This window comes from Purpureocillium lilacinum, assembly GCF_023168085.1.
Source record: "Purpureocillium lilacinum CBS 284.36 DNA, scaffold_1, whole genome shotgun sequence".
In the NCBI taxonomy this organism is placed as follows: Eukaryota; Fungi; Ascomycota; class Sordariomycetes; order Hypocreales; family Ophiocordycipitaceae; genus Purpureocillium; species Purpureocillium lilacinum.
This window is the reverse complement of record NW_027072111.1, coordinates 3403022-3419110: the sequence shown is the minus strand read 5'-3', so window position 1 is coordinate 3419110 and position 16089 is coordinate 3403022. Positions and strand designations below refer to the sequence as shown.

Sequence of the window (16089 nt, the reverse complement as noted above, 5' to 3'; positions counted from 1 at the left end):
TGTGGTACAAATGCATTTAATCACACTGCTAATGTCGATGCAGATGGAACGAGAACAACTGAGAAGATTGCTGCTTTTGGAATCTATCTAAACGACGCTTCGCTCAAGCAGAGGCAGCGGGAGCCTCCGGGATCAGGGCGTACTCTGCGTCACCGCTCTTCTCGTACTCGGCCATGTCCAGAGCAACAATAACACTCTCGCGCACCACTGTCTCCTTGTCGTGAAGGAAGCGCTTCAGGGTATCCTCAACGCCCTCCTCTTCGCCGAGTCCGCCGAGGGCTTCAGCAGCCTCGTGCCGAACCATGCCCGCCTCGTTCACGTTGCTGAGCGCTGCGGTGAGCGCAGGTATGGAGGCAGGGTGCGAGAGTTGGCCAAACACGAAGGCAATCTCATGGCGGAACAGCGCAGACTCGTCCTTGAAGCCTTGCGCGAGCGCAAGGACAGCGGGGACAGCAGTCGCACAGTCTGGCGGCGACGCAAGGTCGCGCAAGGCGAACATGGCGCGATAGCGTTTGAACAGGGGCTTGTTCACGTCCATGAGCACCTTCTCAAGATCGTCGACACTCTTCTCGGACTCGGGCATGGGCGGAGCGGGATCGATGGAGGCAAAGTCACTGATAGCATCTGTGTTAGCCAAACTCGCCGCCGGCAATCCACGAATAGTCAAATAGACGGCGCGTACCTCTGTCGCAACTTTTCCTGTAGTCTTTCTGGAGAGTTCTCCCACTCTACCCTGTCGATGGCGATCTCACACGTTTCCTTAACTGCGATATCCTCGCCCTCGCGATCGCGGAATTGCTTGAGAATGTCCAGGTTCTCGGCTTTACCCAAGGCGCCCAGCGCTTCGGCCGCTTCGTGCCTGACCATGGGATCTTCCTGGAGATCAGACAAGACATCGCGCAGTGGTTTCACCGCGGCATCCTTCTTTGTTTGGCCCAGGCAGTATGCCAGCTCGTGCTTGAGCAGCGCCGAAGGCGATGCGAATCCGGCGGCAATGGCTTCGATCGCGGCGATAGCGGCGCTGTCCTCGGAGGTAGTCGCAAGGTGCTTTAGTGAAAAGAGCGCTCGAAACTGCACAGCAAGGGGCGTCTCCTGCGAGCACAGGCTCGCCCGCAGGCTCTTTACCGTCGTATCGGCCATTTTCGAGCAGGTGATGGGAAGCAATGCGGGATGCAGAGTGTTACAACACCAGCTCCTCGACTGGTTGTAACGCGCTGTCAGGCCACACACAGGTGACAAGAGCGTCTTCTACGTGGGGCACCGAGAGAAAATTTAGGCGGGGCGGCGATACGACGACGATAAGAATAGGCCCCGCCACAAACCAGACACGGTACCCGCTGGCAGCCCTGAATAAACCAAACTAAGGCCGATCCTTTCAACAACCAACCATGGGAAGTGGTACACCACTTCAATCGGTTCCATGGTCTAACGGTTATGACTGCGGATTCTGATTCCGCCAGCGAGGGTTCGACTCCCTCTGGAACCTTCCTTTTTGCACATCTAGTAAAACGTCGTGAGGGACCCAACTCCGTCAGTCGATGTGTGTTCTTTTTGGCGCGCTGAGACGGTTTGGTCTTGGTTTTTTGTTCCGGTTGCCATTCCGTAGCAGGTGCTTCATGTCTTGGCAGTCGCCAGACAGTCGCTCGTGCCTGCTTACACTTGTACGAGTAGACCAGCGTTTTTGTCACGGCCCAAGCGACACCCCGACCGAGCAGGGTTACCCTGTACTGGACACTTGGATGTAAACCCCTCCAAGTCCAACGAGGAAATGGGAGCGAGGGTACTAACAAGTTACGGTGACCGTGAATGTCGCCGAGTATGATCATTCAGGAGAGGTTTGTGCCTGGAGATGGGTGTGGTGGCGCTCCGGTTCCGCAAAGTGCGGCACCTGAATTATTAAGCGTTGTCCGAGGATTAAGTTACCGCAGCGATATCGCCACAACGGTGACCACCAACCTTTCCTCCGTGCATCAACTCGCCAACCACACAACACGGCCCGCGCAACACAGCGACTGTATTAGCGACACAAAACGCGAGTGCGCGCGCATCAACCGCGACAATGGCACCCTCTCTGGAGGAGCCAGAGCCGGTGGCCGACGTGCTCGCGAACCCGCTCAAGCAGAAGCCGCAGCTCGTGGCCCCAGAGCCGGAACACTGTCCGGGACCGGAGTCGCAACAGGCCGGCACGGCCGACTCGTGCGCTGGCTGCCCGAACCAGGCCATCTGCGCATCCGCACCAAAGGGACCTGACCCAGACATCCCGGTCATCTCGGCGCGGCTTGCCGACGTGAAGCACAAGATCTTGGTACTGAGCGGCAAGGGCGGCGTCGGCAAGAGCACCTTCACATCACTATTGGCCCACGTGTTTGCAACAAATCCCGACAGCACCGTTGGCATCATGGACACGGATATATGCGGACCGAGCATCCCCAAGATGATGGGCGTCGAGGACGAGACGATTCACGTGAGCGGGTCAGGCTGGTCGCCCGTCTGGGTTATGGACAACCTGGGCGTCATGAGTATTCAGTTCATGCTGCCGAACCGCGACGACGCTGTCATCTGGCGCGGACCGAAGAAGAACGGCCTGATCAAGCAATTTCTCAAGGATGTCGAATGGGGCGAGATGGACTTCCTGCTCGTCGACACCCCGCCCGGCACCAGTGACGAGCATCTCAGTGTCAACTCATTCCTCAAGGAGAGCGGCATCGACGGCGCCGTGGTGGTGACGACACCACAAGAGGTATCACTGCTGGATGTGCGCAAGGAGATCGACTTCTGCCGAAAAGCGGGCATCCGGGTGCTGGGGATCGCCGAGAACATGAGCGGCTTTGTATGTCCGTCGTGCAAGGGCGAGAGCCAAATTTTCCGGCCGACTACGGGCGGCGGTCGCGCGTTGGCCGAGGAGATGGGCGTGCCGTTCTTGGGCGCCGTGCCACTGGACCCGCGCATTCGGATGGCGTGCGACTACGGGGAGAGTTACTTCGACTCGTTCCCAGACAGCCCGGCCTGCCTGGCGTTTAAAGAGGTGGTCAAGGGGGTGGCTGACCAGCTGGGGCTGGATACCCAGGATGTGCTGCCGGACGAATAAACATATAGACATGATTTACGCCACGATACCTTTACTCCCAGTTTCCCTCCGCGCAAGACGTAGTGGACGTGGCATCGTGATATTACGCGATTCTTGCATTACCCGGACCTAAGCTTCTCTGGAATCTCCTCCAGGTCTTCGACTGACTCGATGTCGATGACTCGACCTACCTCGCTAGTATTCCGCATGAGCTCCTTGGCGCCGGCGTACAGCATGCGCATCTCAGCGTTGCATGTAATGGGCAGATAGTATAGCATCACGTATGGCGCGGACATCCGACCGTCGGGCTGCGCCTATGTCAGCTGTTGTTGGCTCGTTAGGCGCGGACAGGACGGTCGCACCAGCGTCAGGGGGTAGCTCATCAGCACATAACGGGGCGTGTGATCTGGCAAGTCATCGCCGAGCTCTTCGAGGGACTTGTACACCGTCTTGTCTTCGTCTTGGCGGATCTCGTGGGTGTTCTTGTCAATCATGTCTGCCCTCACGGATCGGGGGCGCATGTCAGCTCTGAACGCGAAGGCGCGGCAGGGGGGAACGGGTCATCATTGCACGGCGCACGTACATATGACTGCCTGGGGCTCCTGGGACCGCGACGTCGTCAGGCGGAACTTTCTCAGGTGCTCCTTGCTCTCGCCTGATATCTTGAAGAGCCGCGACTCGGACGCCTAGAGCGGGGGTTCAGCACACTGCGTAGAGGAAGGCCGCCGTCGCATGCCCATTGGCTCGGAAGCCGCCAGCCGTACCATCGTGGATGTTTTTGGATTGCCCGGGAACGCGCAATGAGGTCGTCAAGAGAGGCGTGCCGTCGTCGCACTGACTCGGAGCGTTGCGGTGGTGACGACGCCTGCTGGCACTGGCTGATGAGGCTTTGGCTGGCGTTGCGGGATTGTGGCGACCGCGGCGCAAGTCAGGTCAGCTAAGCTTCAGCCCCGCCACGGGCAAAGACAGCCAGCCAAAAGTCTAGACAAGTAGTGCCGTCATCTGGTTTGGCGACGGCAAAGATTACGTAGTGAAACAGGCCCTGTTCGCGGCCTGCCCTGCATGCCTCCCGTTGCCCCATCCAGCCCCATCCCATGTCTTTGAATTAAATCCAATTCCCTTTGACACCCCTGGCACTTCGTCGAGCGGAAACGGCAGTTTTTTCTTGTCTTGAAGCTTGTCCTCCCGGTCGCGTGCCCTGGTTGCGCTCCATCGTCGTCAAAAGGCTGCTGCAGCCTGCGCCGCCTTGTGAGACGCAGCTGACGCCTGCCTGGGTTTGTGGTGATGCCTCTCTGCCCCCAGGCGTGGCCCTTGTCACAGTCGCCCTCACCGTCGTGCTCATCTCGCCCCGTCTCGCCCCGGATGGGCGCAATCAAATGTAACACCACCGCACCTCCTGCTGTCCACCAAGCGCACAGCGTTGAGTGCGCTGCCTGAGTCGCATACTGGTGCATAGGCGCCGCGTACCTGGCCTGGGTAGTGCCACCTGTCCGTCGCGACGAAACCGTCAAATCACCACCATTGGAGCCGCGCGCCGATCACCCCCTGGCCCGCCGTCTCCCGTCCCCTCGAAACCGCCGACCTGGCGAAAGGCTCCCCAACCGTCTCGACGACGACGGCGACGACGACCTGCCACGATACCATCATCGTCTGCACTTGCTCGACGACAAAGCAGTGCGGGCTGCGCCAGGCTCATCTGACGGAGGCGGCCCTCAGAGCTTCTGCCGCGGCTACGCCCCCAACGGCCAGCCCCGAGGCCAGCTCACGCTTCCTGCCAGCCCCCTCGCCCTGAAACCGTCGCATTGCCGCCGACATGCCCGAGGCTCAGGCCATCGACTTCGCGCCGCGGCACAGCACGATGCTCGCTGACGTCCCCGAGGGCGGAGCATCTCTGTCGCGGAGCCGCCCCAACCTCGAAGCTCTCGCCACGAGCGTGAACCAAAATGGTTGCTTCGAGTTCGACCGCATCATCAAGAGCGGCTACGTCGAGAAGCGGACGTCGAAGACCAAGGTGCGACCACCGCTCCTATACTTGGAGGTGTCTGCTGACTCTTTGACCCGTAGAAGTGGAAGACGGTCTACATCGTGCTCCGACCAAATACTCTGTCAATCTACAAGAACGAAAAGGAGACCAAACTCCGACACCAAATACACTTGTCCGACCTGACGGCGGTGACCTTCCTCAAGGACCCCAAGCATAAGCGCGACAATGTCTTTGGACTGTTCTCGCCATCGAAGAATTTCCACCTCCAGGCGCCCACAGCCAGGGATGCCGAAGAATGGGTGGACTTGATTCGGAGGGATGCGAGGATAGAGGAAGAGGAGGAGGAAATGTTCTTGGCGAGTCCGCTTGCGCGCAGCCTGTCGCCAAACGGCCTGCGGGCTGTCATGCCGGGTGCAGGAGGATCCGGCGTGAACGGTCGCGATCTTCGGGAGCAGATGCTGTCAAGCTCACCCGAGATGTATGACCCGCCCGCACCGGGTTTCGTCGCCACTGGGCGCCGCGAGTCATCCAACATCGACTCGTCTGGCATGTCAGGCAACGAGTTGCCGTCGCACTCGGATGTGTCAGACAACGAGGGCGGCGGTGTCCAGCGGCAGTATGGGACGTCGTTTGAGAGCCTCGCGGTGCAGTCGCCCGTGGAGATGATGGGGTCACTTCCGCGGCCGGCAGTGGCGGTGCCGCGAACTCTGGGGAACCGGTCCGCAAGCCAAGTGAGCGTTGGCAACCCAGCCGGCGGGGGCACGCCGATGGAGAAGGACCCGGACCGGGTCATCTGGCAGGGGTGGCTGTGGATGCTGCGCAGCAAGCGAGGCGTGCGGCAGTGGAAGGACATGTGGGGGGTGCTGCGGCCGCGCAACTTCATCGTGTACAAGGATGAGTCCGAGTACACGGCGCAGTGGATCGTGCAGCTCGAGGTCGTGGTCAACGTCGTGGAGCTGGACCCGCTGAGCAAGAGCAAGGAGAACTGCCTGCAGATCATCACGGAAGAGAAGAGCTACCGCTTCTGCGCCCACGACGAGGAGAGCCTGGTGCAGTTCATCGGGGCCTTCAAGAGCTTGCTGGCGCGGCGTCGGGGCTTGGAGGCGGCGAGGACGGTGGCCGTGCCAGTGGCGATTCCGACTTCAGCGCCAGCTTTGTGAGCGGCGGACGGGGCCGATTCTGCACGTAATCCCCCACGGCAGGGCGGACAGCAGATGGCCCTGTCGCCGTCTCTTTTACGATTTACGACAACCTGCAGCCTTCGATTTCGCCATATTCCCCCACAGACGGCCCGGTGTTTGCGCGTCTTGTTCTTTGATTTCTGTCGAAGCCAACTCGGCTGGGTGTTATTGCGGAGGCAAGCGTACCGAGGGAGTGAGGAGGAGTCTGGGCAGTGCCTTGTTGAGGACACCGCTGGTATCATTACAGCACCTGCTCTAGTTGTGTGTGTAATAATAGGCCATAACGAGGTCGCCGTCTTTGATGCCTGTGCCTGGCCCAAGTCACATTGGAACTGTGCCGTCTCTCTGCCTGCCCCTCGATCCGGGGATGTCGGGTCCGATGGGGCTGCAGATGGATGCGGTCCCCGGTCGTGTCCACCTGCATGCTGTGTGATGCAATGCACCCCAGGAGGCAGCTGGCGTGCGCCCCCCGTTCGGAGCGCTCGCGGGCGATGGGCAGGCCGTCCATACGAGTAGGTTAGTTGTCAACCGTTTTCTCGCTGGAGATCTCGCGTTTCTCTGGCAGCAGGAAACCGCTACTACCCAGATACGATTTATCCAACGTCCCGAGTGTGAAGGTACGCAGTCCCTCGGGCATACGATGCGACAGATGCCACAGGACTACCTTTTCGATGGAAGTGATTCTCGAGCCGTCGCACAAAACGCCCTTCCTTTCGCGACGCTCTTGGAGCCAAAAGCAACGGCACGTCACCTGAGTTCTGCGGGCTGCAACATCATGGGCGGGGGATTGTCGCAGAGCGCCACTGCGCGGCCGCAGGCGATCTGCAACCATGTCCTGCTGGAAGGATTCCGCGCCGCCCAAGTTGACCAAGGCGAGCAATGCCCGCCAGCTCGGGGTTGATGGTCCCTTTTGGCAACGCCAACGCCTAGGGCCTCCGCGCCGATGCTCTTGTGGCGTCAATGCAACTGACCCGCGTCTTGCATATTGGCCCGGCCGACGCACCGACGAGCCCAGCGCCTGCGCCGGCGCACTTCGGTCTGCGCACCTGTGGTGACGGTCTGCGACTCGGCTATTCTGTCCTGGGTGGTCACCAACCACCATGGGCATGTGCCCGATGGAAGACGGGTGTTTCTTGGCCGCCCTGGTGCGTCGGCGGGTGACTATAAGAACGGCGACACCCCGTGGCCGACGACAGTGGTTGAATCCAGTTCCTGGAGACATGGGCAGTTTGCATCCCTCTTTTGCGATAGGCATCAGCTGAGTGGCCTCTCTTCACGCCATCTTGGTGGCTACTTTGTTTTGTTCTGCATGTCAGTCTGAAAGGGCTCGACCCCCAGCGACGCCCGTCACGATGAGGACTTCGTGGCTCGCCGCCTTGGCATCCTGCGGCAGCGCCCTGCTCGGCCTCGCATCCAGTGTCACCGCAGACAAGCCCAAGGTTCCGCTCTCGGCGTCGAGCCGCTGGATCGTCGACGCGGCCGGCCAGCGCGTCAAGCTGCGCTGCATCAACTGGGCCGGCCACCTCGAGGCCAACATCCCCGAGGGCCTGCACCGCCAGACGGTCGAGCATGTCGCCGACTGGATCGCCGCCCAGGGTTTCAACTGCGTGCGCCTTACTTACTCCATCGACATGGCGCGCAACCCCTCCGTCCGCGTCGAGGACTCGTTCCGCGCGGCCGCGGTGGCGTCGGGCGCCGATGAGGCTACCCTGATGAAGCTCTATGCGGCGGCAAGCGAGCGCAACCCCTTCCTGACAACGGCTACGGTTCTTGATGTCTTCGACCACGTGCAGGCCGCCCTGTGGGACCGCGGTGTCATGACCGTCCTCGACAACCATGTCAGCAAGGCGAGCTGGTGTTGCGACCTGGGCGATGGGAACGGCTGGTGGAAGGACGCAAAGTTCTACATGAAAGAGACGAGCCGCTACTTTGACACGACGCAGTGGCATGAGGGCCTGACTGCCATGGCCACCTGGTCGCGCTCCCGCCCGGGCGTCATCGGCCTCTCGCTGCGCAACGAGCTGCGCGCCAGCGTCCTGCAGATCCCCTTTGCGCCGAAGACCTGGCTCGACTACATGCCGACCGCCGCGCGGCTTGTCCACGCCGCGGCCCCGGACGCGCTCGTCATCACCGGCGGGATCAACGGCGGCACGGACCTCTCCCCCCTGAGAACCGTAGGCGTCATGGACACGGACGGCTGGGTTTCCAAGCGTGTCTGGGAGGCCCACGCCTACAGCTTCACCATCACGACACCCAGCTTCGGAATCTGCTCGCTCCTGAAGACCGAGTACGGAGGGCTTTTCGGCTTCGTCCTCGAGCAGGGCAAGGGGGCTCTCACAGGCCCGCTCTTCTTGTCTGAGTTTGGCGTCGGTATGACGGGTGGGCCTCATGACGGGCTCAGCGACGACGACTACAAGTACCTGACCTGTCTCGTGGAGTACATGGAGAGCAACGACGCCGACTGGGCGCTCTGGGCCATTCAGGGCTCCTACTACGTCCGTGGTGGCACTGTTGACTTCAATGAGACGTGGGGGGCCCTCGACTACTCTTGGCAAGATTGGCGGAATCCCGCTTTCAAGTCTATGCTGGGTAAAATGCTAGACGTTACCCAGGGACCATGAGAGTATGGACTGAGCAGGCGGCGCGTAAGCTGCCCTGGTGCTTCCATGAAATCGTAATTTGATATGGGGGCGAAGGACATAGTGATGCCAGAACGCATATACGTCCACTACCGTTTCGATATGTACATAGCCGCACAACAGATAACCCAAATTACTGCAATGCCCCGTTGAAATGTCCACACTACCGCGTGACGACCTTCCTATGCATGAAGCCAGCCGTACCTTGCGCCATCCAGCTCCATCTGCCCAGAAGAGATTGGCGGGAAGGAAGCAAATAAAATCCTTCAAATATCACAAAGCAAGCAGTTTCAAAGTCAGTCCGTACCCGTTTCTTCGCCATTGACCCCCTTCAACATGTTTCCTTGGGGGTATATGAGTGCGTTCGTAAAAGTACAGCGTAGGTCCCTCGTCGATGAGGCGTTTCCCAGCAAGAAGCCGGTACGCATCCAGCGAAACGCGCTCAGGCGTCGTCGGTCTTGTCGAGGCCAAAGAAATTCGCGTCAAAATCACCATGCTCCATTGGGTCGAATGTGTTATCCCGGTCGTTCATCATGTCGTCAAAGGTGTCGCCGCCCATGCCACCGTCAATGCTGAAGTCGAAGTCCATGCCGTCAGCCTGTCCGTCCCCAAAGATGTCCGCGTACGCGGCGTCCGGCGCTTCAGTCCCGGGCTTTGCGTCGGTCGCCTTTCCCTCGTTGGTCGGAGCTCCAGATGACCCGCCGAGATCGGCGGACATCATGTTATCCAGCGATGTCAGATTGGTGGTGTCGGCCCCGGCCGTGGGAGCAAAAGAAGCAAGATCAAACGTAGGATCCGTGGTGTTCATGGTGGAGGCATCTCCGCCAGTCTGTTCCTGAGAGTCGTTGTTGGTCGGCGCCAAAGTAAACTCCATGTCTGTGAAGTTCAATCCTGAGTTTGCCCCGAGCATGTCTGCGCCATTCAGATGGCCGTCTGCCAAAGTCGGTCCTCCCGACGGCGTGCCCGAGGCGGCTTCGCCTTCGTGCTTGATCTGCTCTCCATCGGCAGCAGCAGGCGAGACTTGCGCAGCCGGAGTTGCCTCTTCCTTGACAGCATTGTCTGCATCGGGGCCGTCGCCGAGACTCATGCCCATGTCTGGGAAAGGCGCGACTGGTTTGGTGGAGAGCTCGGCCTTAATGGGCTGGTCCTTGGCTGCGGGCGGCGGCGACGAGTCTAGGTCGATGGTCATGGGGGGCTTAGACTGTGACTCGACAGGTCGTGGTTCGGAGAGGTTGTTGTTGCTAGTCTTTTGCGCCTTGAGCTCGTTGAGGTCGCGCAGGAGGACACCCTTTGCTCGAATCTGCGGACACGGACGATGAGTATCATTGCGCTGGGTATGCACGGAGGCGGTCTTACAATGTCGTTTTCGAGGTCATCTAGCGCCGCGTGAAAGGCCTTGATGGTGTCGGGCAGTTTCGCTTGGGCCGCCGGATGAGCCAGACCGACGTTGCCCTGGCTGTCCCGGCGCGACGCACGGAGAGCCTTGCCAGTTTGCACGAGCTGGAGGAGACGAGGACAAGGGTCAGCGGAAGAAAAGACAGCAGGTGCTCGCAGATGCAAGCGCGCAGTCGGAGGCAGCGTGGCCCGCTACTTACCACGTCGTTGACGAGGAGCTGGAGGGCGTCGAGGGGGTCCTTGGCCCTCGGCGGTGGTGCGGCCATCGTGGAAGCGGGACACTCTCTGGGCTGGAGGAGAGAGCCTCGGCGATGCGATTCGCAAGTCTTGGCGGGCGGCGGCCGAAGCAGCGTGCTGGTGGTGTCGTGGGATGTCGTAGGGACTCAATGTGTTGAAGCAAAGGGAGGAGCTGAGGTCAGATGCTGGCCGGGTTCTTCAGCGCCTTGGCAATAAGGTCGGGCTGGTTTGGGGCTTCTCAAGGTTTGGAGGTGGCAACGGTTGGTGGGAGGGAGGTGGGCGACTCGTGCGGGTGCTAGTGCCTGCGCCTGGTGCGGGTGTGCTGGTGCTTGTGCGGGTGTCGGTGCTGGTCCTTGCCAGCTTGAGCGGGTGCCAGGTGGAAGGAGGTTGACTTCGGCCCAGCGCGCGTGGCGACGACAGGACGCGCGCAAGGTCCAGTGGTCTTGAGCGCGGGGGAGCCAATGGGACGCTGTTGCGCGGCACCTCTTTCAGCCCTTTTGCACTAAGCACGGGTTCTAACTTTGAACGAAGACGTCCCCTGGCCGCCCGCCGTGCCTCGGTGTGCGTGCTTTGGCAGAGACGGGGACAACCACATCCAACCTCGACAGCCTTGGATGTCCTGCAACGATGCTCGTTCTGCTGGCTGGGTTATGGCGCCGAAAATGTTTGTAGCTTTGCACCAATGTGGCGCCTCATCACAAGACTGTTCTGTAATTTGCTTCATAATAAGCACACAGTATGAAAGTAAGTTTTCCGCGTCTCCATCCTGCCCAGTTTCGAACCTGGCTTGTACGGTAGGGTCTGTCGATGGGGCACGGCGCAACTTCAGCAGTGGGCACGTCCGCCCAGAGAAAGGGGAGCTGGTTTGGTCCAGCTCTAGGCATGCCTCTCCCTTCGTACCTAGGCGACTGGAAAGTCCACCACTCGTTCGTCCCAGGCGGCGGCCCCCAATCTCCATTGCTGGTGGCTTGTGGAAGAGGCCCTGCGTGCTTGGCACCAAGTACTGGCACGGAGCACCGTGCAGACATTTGGATTGACGCTCTGGCAGGAACCTGCCGCCTTGTGTCACCCCAAAGCACGCACCAGCGCAAATGGGAGTGCAGGCTCCGGCCTCACCCAGTTTTCTCGCAGTGCTCGAGAATCGCGGGGATTTGTTCTCGCTTGAGACGTCATGGCTAGATGGTGGTCGTTCAAGGTCCTCGCGGGCCCCCCCCCCTTGGGCCACCCGTCAAATGTGCTACCAGGCGTGCTACAGTAGAGCACAATCCGTTTTATATGACTTCAACAGATAGCTCTGCATCCTGGCGCTTGCCTCCCACGGCGCTTCAGGCCGACGCCGATACCAACCTAGGCTGCCGCGACCAATCGCCGCTGTGTGACACGCTCGACGGAAACGCGGAGGTGCAGACGCCCAGCAAGGACATGCATGGCTCAGCACTGCGAAGACGTTTGTCCCGCTCTCGACCTGACGGGACGATGGCCTCGATTCGTTCCGGCTGTCGCATGAACCCGACTGCGCGGCCCAAGTCGAGCCAAGGGCATGTCTGGCCGTAGCCGTGCCTGGGGACCTGACTTGGGGAACCTGGGCTGATCCGAAGCGCAGGTCCAGCAGCAACGGGGAGGTGCCGTGCCGCCGACGCCGCCACTGCCAGCGCACACCCCCCACGCTCCACCCCCCCAGAGCCCCTCATCCCACCACCGCCGCCACCTTCTCACCACCTCCTGGTCCTCGTCGTCTTCCTCCGGCAAGCCGCCAGCTCCCGCCTTTGCCATTTCCTCCACAGGCCAACCAGCGCCCATAGCCCAAGCAGTCCAAAGCTCCAACCCACCCACCGCCCTGAGGTGCTAAATCTTAGGTCCCCTTCCCCTACCTGTCCCTGACTACCTAATTAACCTCCACTCTTTTCCTCTCTCCTGCATCCCTCTCGACATACCCTGTCTACAGCAGAAAAAAAAAAGAGCTTTCGGCTGCTGGCGACAACGACCGGAGCGGCTTTTTTTCTGATTTCGGGGCCTTGTTCTTTGGTTTCCGTTTTCTCTTTGCTGTTCCTTTGGCGTTGAAAACGTTTCCTGCGGTTCTTCTCCTCTCCTGCTCCTCGGCGCTGTAGCTCGGTGCCTCTCCCGACGACAGCTTGTCCCTCTCGCCTCTCTTGTTCGAGTCATCCCGCGCGTTCGGTCACCGCTGTGCCCACTCGTCGTTCTCGTCGGTCGCTCATCTTGCTCACGGCCAGCATCAGTTCACCTTCAGGCTTTACAGGTACCCATCCCCGGGCGCGCGCGCGACTCCGGCGACCCCATCGACTGTTCCTCAAGAGCCCAATCTCCAACGCTCCGCACCCGCACCGCTCCTCCTCCCCTCGAACCCACCAACGCCTTAACCATCAGTCGGTCCAACAGCAACTCTTACTCTACGACCCATACGCGCAACGCTCGACGACACTCGGCACCCACTATCTGCAGAGATGGCCATGACCGACACAAGTGCCGCGACCAACCCGGCGCAGATGGCCCCCCAGCCGCAGCCTGGTGCTGGAACTGCTCCAGGTTTCGACGGTGCGCAGAACGGGCAGTCCAACACATCCCACATGCCCCCGCCTCCGCTGCACATTCCTCAGAACACCAACCCCATCCCGACTGCCATCACCTCCCCAATGTCCGGCGGCGACCAGTCCGGACTCATGTCCCCCGGCGGTTCGGCGGGCTTCAGGCGGGCTGCGCCCGAGCCTAACAAGCGAGCCCTCTACGTTGGCGGACTCGACCAACGCGTCACCGAGGATGTCCTGCGTCAGATATTCGAGACCACCGGCCATGTACAGAACGTCAAGATTATTCCCGACAAGAATGTAAGCCGGCAACGTCCCTCGTCACGTCTCAGAGAAACGCTAACACTTGGGACCAAATAGGCTAAGGGCTACAACTACGGTTTCGTGGAGTATGACGACCCTGGAGCCGCCGAGCGGGCCATGCAGACTCTCAATGGACGGAGAGTACATCAATCTGTACGATGGCCCCTGTCAGTTGCAACACCAGACGGCGAGATGCTAACCCGTTGCAGGAAATCCGGGTCAACTGGGCCTATCAGTCGAACACGACAAGCAAGGAGGACACGTCCAGCCACTTTCACATCTTTGTCGGAGACCTGTCCAACGAGGTCAACGACGAAGTTCTCCTGCAGGCCTTTTCGGCCTTCGGCTCAGTCTCCGAGGCTCGCGTCATGTGGGATATGAAGACTGGCCGTACTCGAGGCTACGGTTTTGTCGCGTTCCGCGATCGGCCCGATGCTGAGAAGGCCCTGAGCTCCATGGACGGCGAGTGGCTTGGGTCTCGCGCCATCCGCTGCAACTGGGCGAACCAGAAGGGCCAGCCGTCCATGGCCCAGCAGCAGGCGATGCAGGCTATGGGCATGACCCCCACCACCCCGTATGGTCATCACCAGTTCCCGGCGCACGGCGTTGCCAGTTATGATGTTGTTCTCGGGCAGACTCCTAACTGGCAGACCACCTGTTATGTTGGCAACTTGACGCCGTACACAACCCCCAACGACGTGGTACCCCTGTTTCAAAACTTCGGCTTTGTCGTCGAGTCTCGCTTCCAGGCTGACAGGGGGTTTGCCTTTATCAAGATGGACAGCCACGAGAACGCAGCCATGGCCATTTGCCAGATGAATGGATACAACGTCAATGGTAGGCCGCTCAAGTGCAGTGTAAGTTCATGCCCCTGGTCGCTTGATACGAGGGGTTTCTAACAAGGAGAACCTAGTGGGGCAAGGACAAAACCCCGAGTGCTCAACAGCAGAGCTTCGACCCCTCCCAGCAGTACAGCCCCCAGAGCGCGCAGACTCCCGGCGGATATCCGGGTACCCCTACTTATTACCCGCAATATAGTGGTAGGTGATGAGGGTGCCTAGGTGTGTTGATATTGGCTTGCTAACGACTTTGACTTGCAGCCCAGTTTGGCGGCCAGCACGGCAACTTTGGAGGCCCTCAGACCGGGTCACCGGCGGGTTATGGCGGCTCCCCGCTGGGATACGGGGGCCCTCAGAGCGCCGGAGGCTTTGGACGAGGGCAGCAGGGTCCCAATGCCCAGTGGAGCCAACCTCAGCCTGGGCAGGCTTTCAATAATGGATTTGGCGGCTACCAGTCGTAAAAGTGAACAGCAATGCGGCAACCCGAACAAAGGGAGCCGCAGATTCGAGGCCGGCAAGTGAGCCCGCCACCCAGAGGGCGGAGCTGTGAAAGCGCACCTGTCTTTTTGAGCTTGTCTGCGTCCGTTTCATACCCCTCGTTTCTCCTCAAGCGATGTTTGCCCATCTTCTTGTTCATTTATCTGGGATCAAATTCTTTATGCTCCTCTCCTTCAATTACCTGGGTTCATTGTCTCTGTCTCTGTCTGAATTGAGTTGTGCGGTGATTACCATGGTCAAGTTTTCTGCGACAGTTCGAGTATGCTCCATGAGCCGCATATTTATAGCTTCTGCCGGCATCGGATGCTGGGCATATTGGGCGAGGTGATGCCCAAGGAGCGCCCCGATTGCATTCAGCGCGACATACCCATACAATACTTTGCGACGACGTTGACGAACAAATCTCTTATTGTCATTCGGCGGGACGGGGCTGATTTGATTCATGTAGGCGCCCACATAAGGCGCTCCGTCACTACTTTGGCGGCTGGACGGGCCCTGTGGTAGGACTGAGCGGGCAGTTAGGAGGAGGACGAGCTAAGGTATTCAGCAACATGGCTCATGTACCGAGGAAGAGGGATGTCGTGGTTGCTCTCAACATAGGCGCGGCAACCGGAGACACAGAAGGAAATTTAGCAAAACCTCTCCTGGCATGAATACCCTGCCAAGAACCCGATGTCGCCAATGCTAGCACTTGGCGTGGGCGCTTCCTGTGCGGTGTAACCACAGTCATCTCATGGCGATGGCCCGCTTGTTTTGCTGGTCTCTACCGTCCAGGCCAGGGCCGGCGACTCGTAGCACACATACTTCGTACGGCGGAACAGCAATGGGAAGTGCGATAGCAATGGGTCTGCCATTGCCCTGGCGTGATTCAAATCGGAAGCGTGAAGCTTAACCAACAAGCGCTCGGCGCCGCAGGGTTCAAAGCGGTTGGGTGTGTTGATAGGTAGGTGGCTGTGGCTCCGGCTCTTTGGGGGACCTTTGCGCCCCAGCCAAGCGCCTGTTGGAGGCTGGCCCACAATGCGGGAAACAGCACCTCGCCAAGCTGTTGCTTCGCGCAAGGCATGAGGTCACGTCCTGAGGTACTTCGTACCATAACCACGGTAGCAGGTACTGCCCTTCCCTGCCTTCATGTCGGAGGGCCAGAACCTTATTGCCCGTTAAGGCGAAGAAAGACATGCCAAAAGGCCGGTTGGTAGGGACCTGCTAGAAGGTTGGTGGCTTTTGAGTCTCACGGTGCGAGGATTTGTCGGCCAGAAGTGCTGCCGCTGGATGGCAAGCGTCCACGCTCGGATTTATCTGTAAAAGCGAGGGCTCGACGCCGCTCACAGAGCATGAGTTGAGGAGCCGAGGAACCAGGTGCACAGCGCCCCAATGCTCTGCGCGCAAAGGCAAAGGTGCACTCA

At 59.9% G+C, this 16089-nt stretch overlaps 7 protein-coding genes and 1 non-coding gene across 8 annotated transcripts; 5 read left to right on the top strand and 3 right to left on the bottom strand.

Moving 5' to 3' along the window:
* Positions 1–103: 103 nt before the first annotated feature.
* PLICBS_000746 (deoxyhypusine hydroxylase) lies at positions 104–1140 on the bottom strand (the record flags this gene model as incomplete). Its single annotated transcript, XM_018318223.2, has 2 exons — positions 104–614; positions 683–1140. The coding sequence occupies 2 exons, from the start codon at positions 1138–1140 to the stop codon at positions 104–106; spliced, it is 969 nt and encodes a 322-aa protein (XP_018183748.1).
* Positions 1141–1414: 274 nt separating this feature from the next.
* On the top strand, positions 1415–1486 carry PLICBS_000745. Its single transcript has one exon. It is a non-coding gene; the product is annotated as a tRNA-Gln (tRNA).
* A 573-nt stretch (positions 1487–2059) lies between these two features.
* Positions 2060–3088, top strand: PLICBS_000744 (cytosolic Fe-S cluster assembly factor nbp35; the record flags this gene model as incomplete). The annotated part of the gene is made up of 1 exon (XM_018318224.2): positions 2060–3088. The coding sequence occupies one exon, from the start codon at positions 2060–2062 to the stop codon at positions 3086–3088; it is 1029 nt and encodes a 342-aa protein (XP_018183749.2).
* A 98-nt stretch (positions 3089–3186) lies between these two features.
* Positions 3187–3834, bottom strand: PLICBS_000743 (uncharacterized protein; the record flags this gene model as incomplete). Its single annotated transcript, XM_018318225.1, has 4 exons — positions 3187–3375; positions 3430–3563; positions 3651–3753; positions 3832–3834. The coding sequence occupies 4 exons, from the start codon at positions 3832–3834 to the stop codon at positions 3187–3189; spliced, it is 429 nt and encodes a 142-aa protein (XP_018183750.1).
* Positions 3835–4880: 1046 nt separating this feature from the next.
* On the top strand, positions 4881–6211 carry PLICBS_000742 (uncharacterized protein; the record flags this gene model as incomplete). Its single annotated transcript, XM_018318226.2, has 2 exons — positions 4881–5078; positions 5132–6211. The coding sequence occupies 2 exons, from the start codon at positions 4881–4883 to the stop codon at positions 6209–6211; spliced, it is 1278 nt and encodes a 425-aa protein (XP_018183751.2).
* Positions 6212–7584: 1373 nt separating this feature from the next.
* Positions 7585–8853, top strand: PLICBS_000741 (uncharacterized protein; the record flags this gene model as incomplete). The annotated part of the gene is made up of 1 exon (XM_018318227.2): positions 7585–8853. The coding sequence occupies one exon, from the start codon at positions 7585–7587 to the stop codon at positions 8851–8853; it is 1269 nt and encodes a 422-aa protein (XP_018183752.1).
* A 460-nt stretch (positions 8854–9313) lies between these two features.
* On the bottom strand, positions 9314–10532 carry PLICBS_000740 (uncharacterized protein; the record flags this gene model as incomplete). Its single annotated transcript, XM_018318228.2, has 3 exons — positions 9314–10171; positions 10228–10371; positions 10467–10532. 3 exons carry the CDS (start codon positions 10530–10532, stop codon positions 9314–9316), a joined length of 1068 nt encoding a protein of 355 aa, XP_018183753.2.
* Positions 10533–12965: 2433 nt separating this feature from the next.
* PLICBS_000739 (uncharacterized protein) lies at positions 12966–14649 on the top strand (the record flags this gene model as incomplete). The annotated part of the gene is made up of 5 exons (XM_018318229.2): positions 12966–13346; positions 13407–13502; positions 13559–14206; positions 14263–14389; positions 14450–14649. 5 exons carry the CDS (start codon positions 12966–12968, stop codon positions 14647–14649), a joined length of 1452 nt encoding a protein of 483 aa, XP_018183754.1.
* Positions 14650–16089: the final 1440 nt, after the last annotated feature.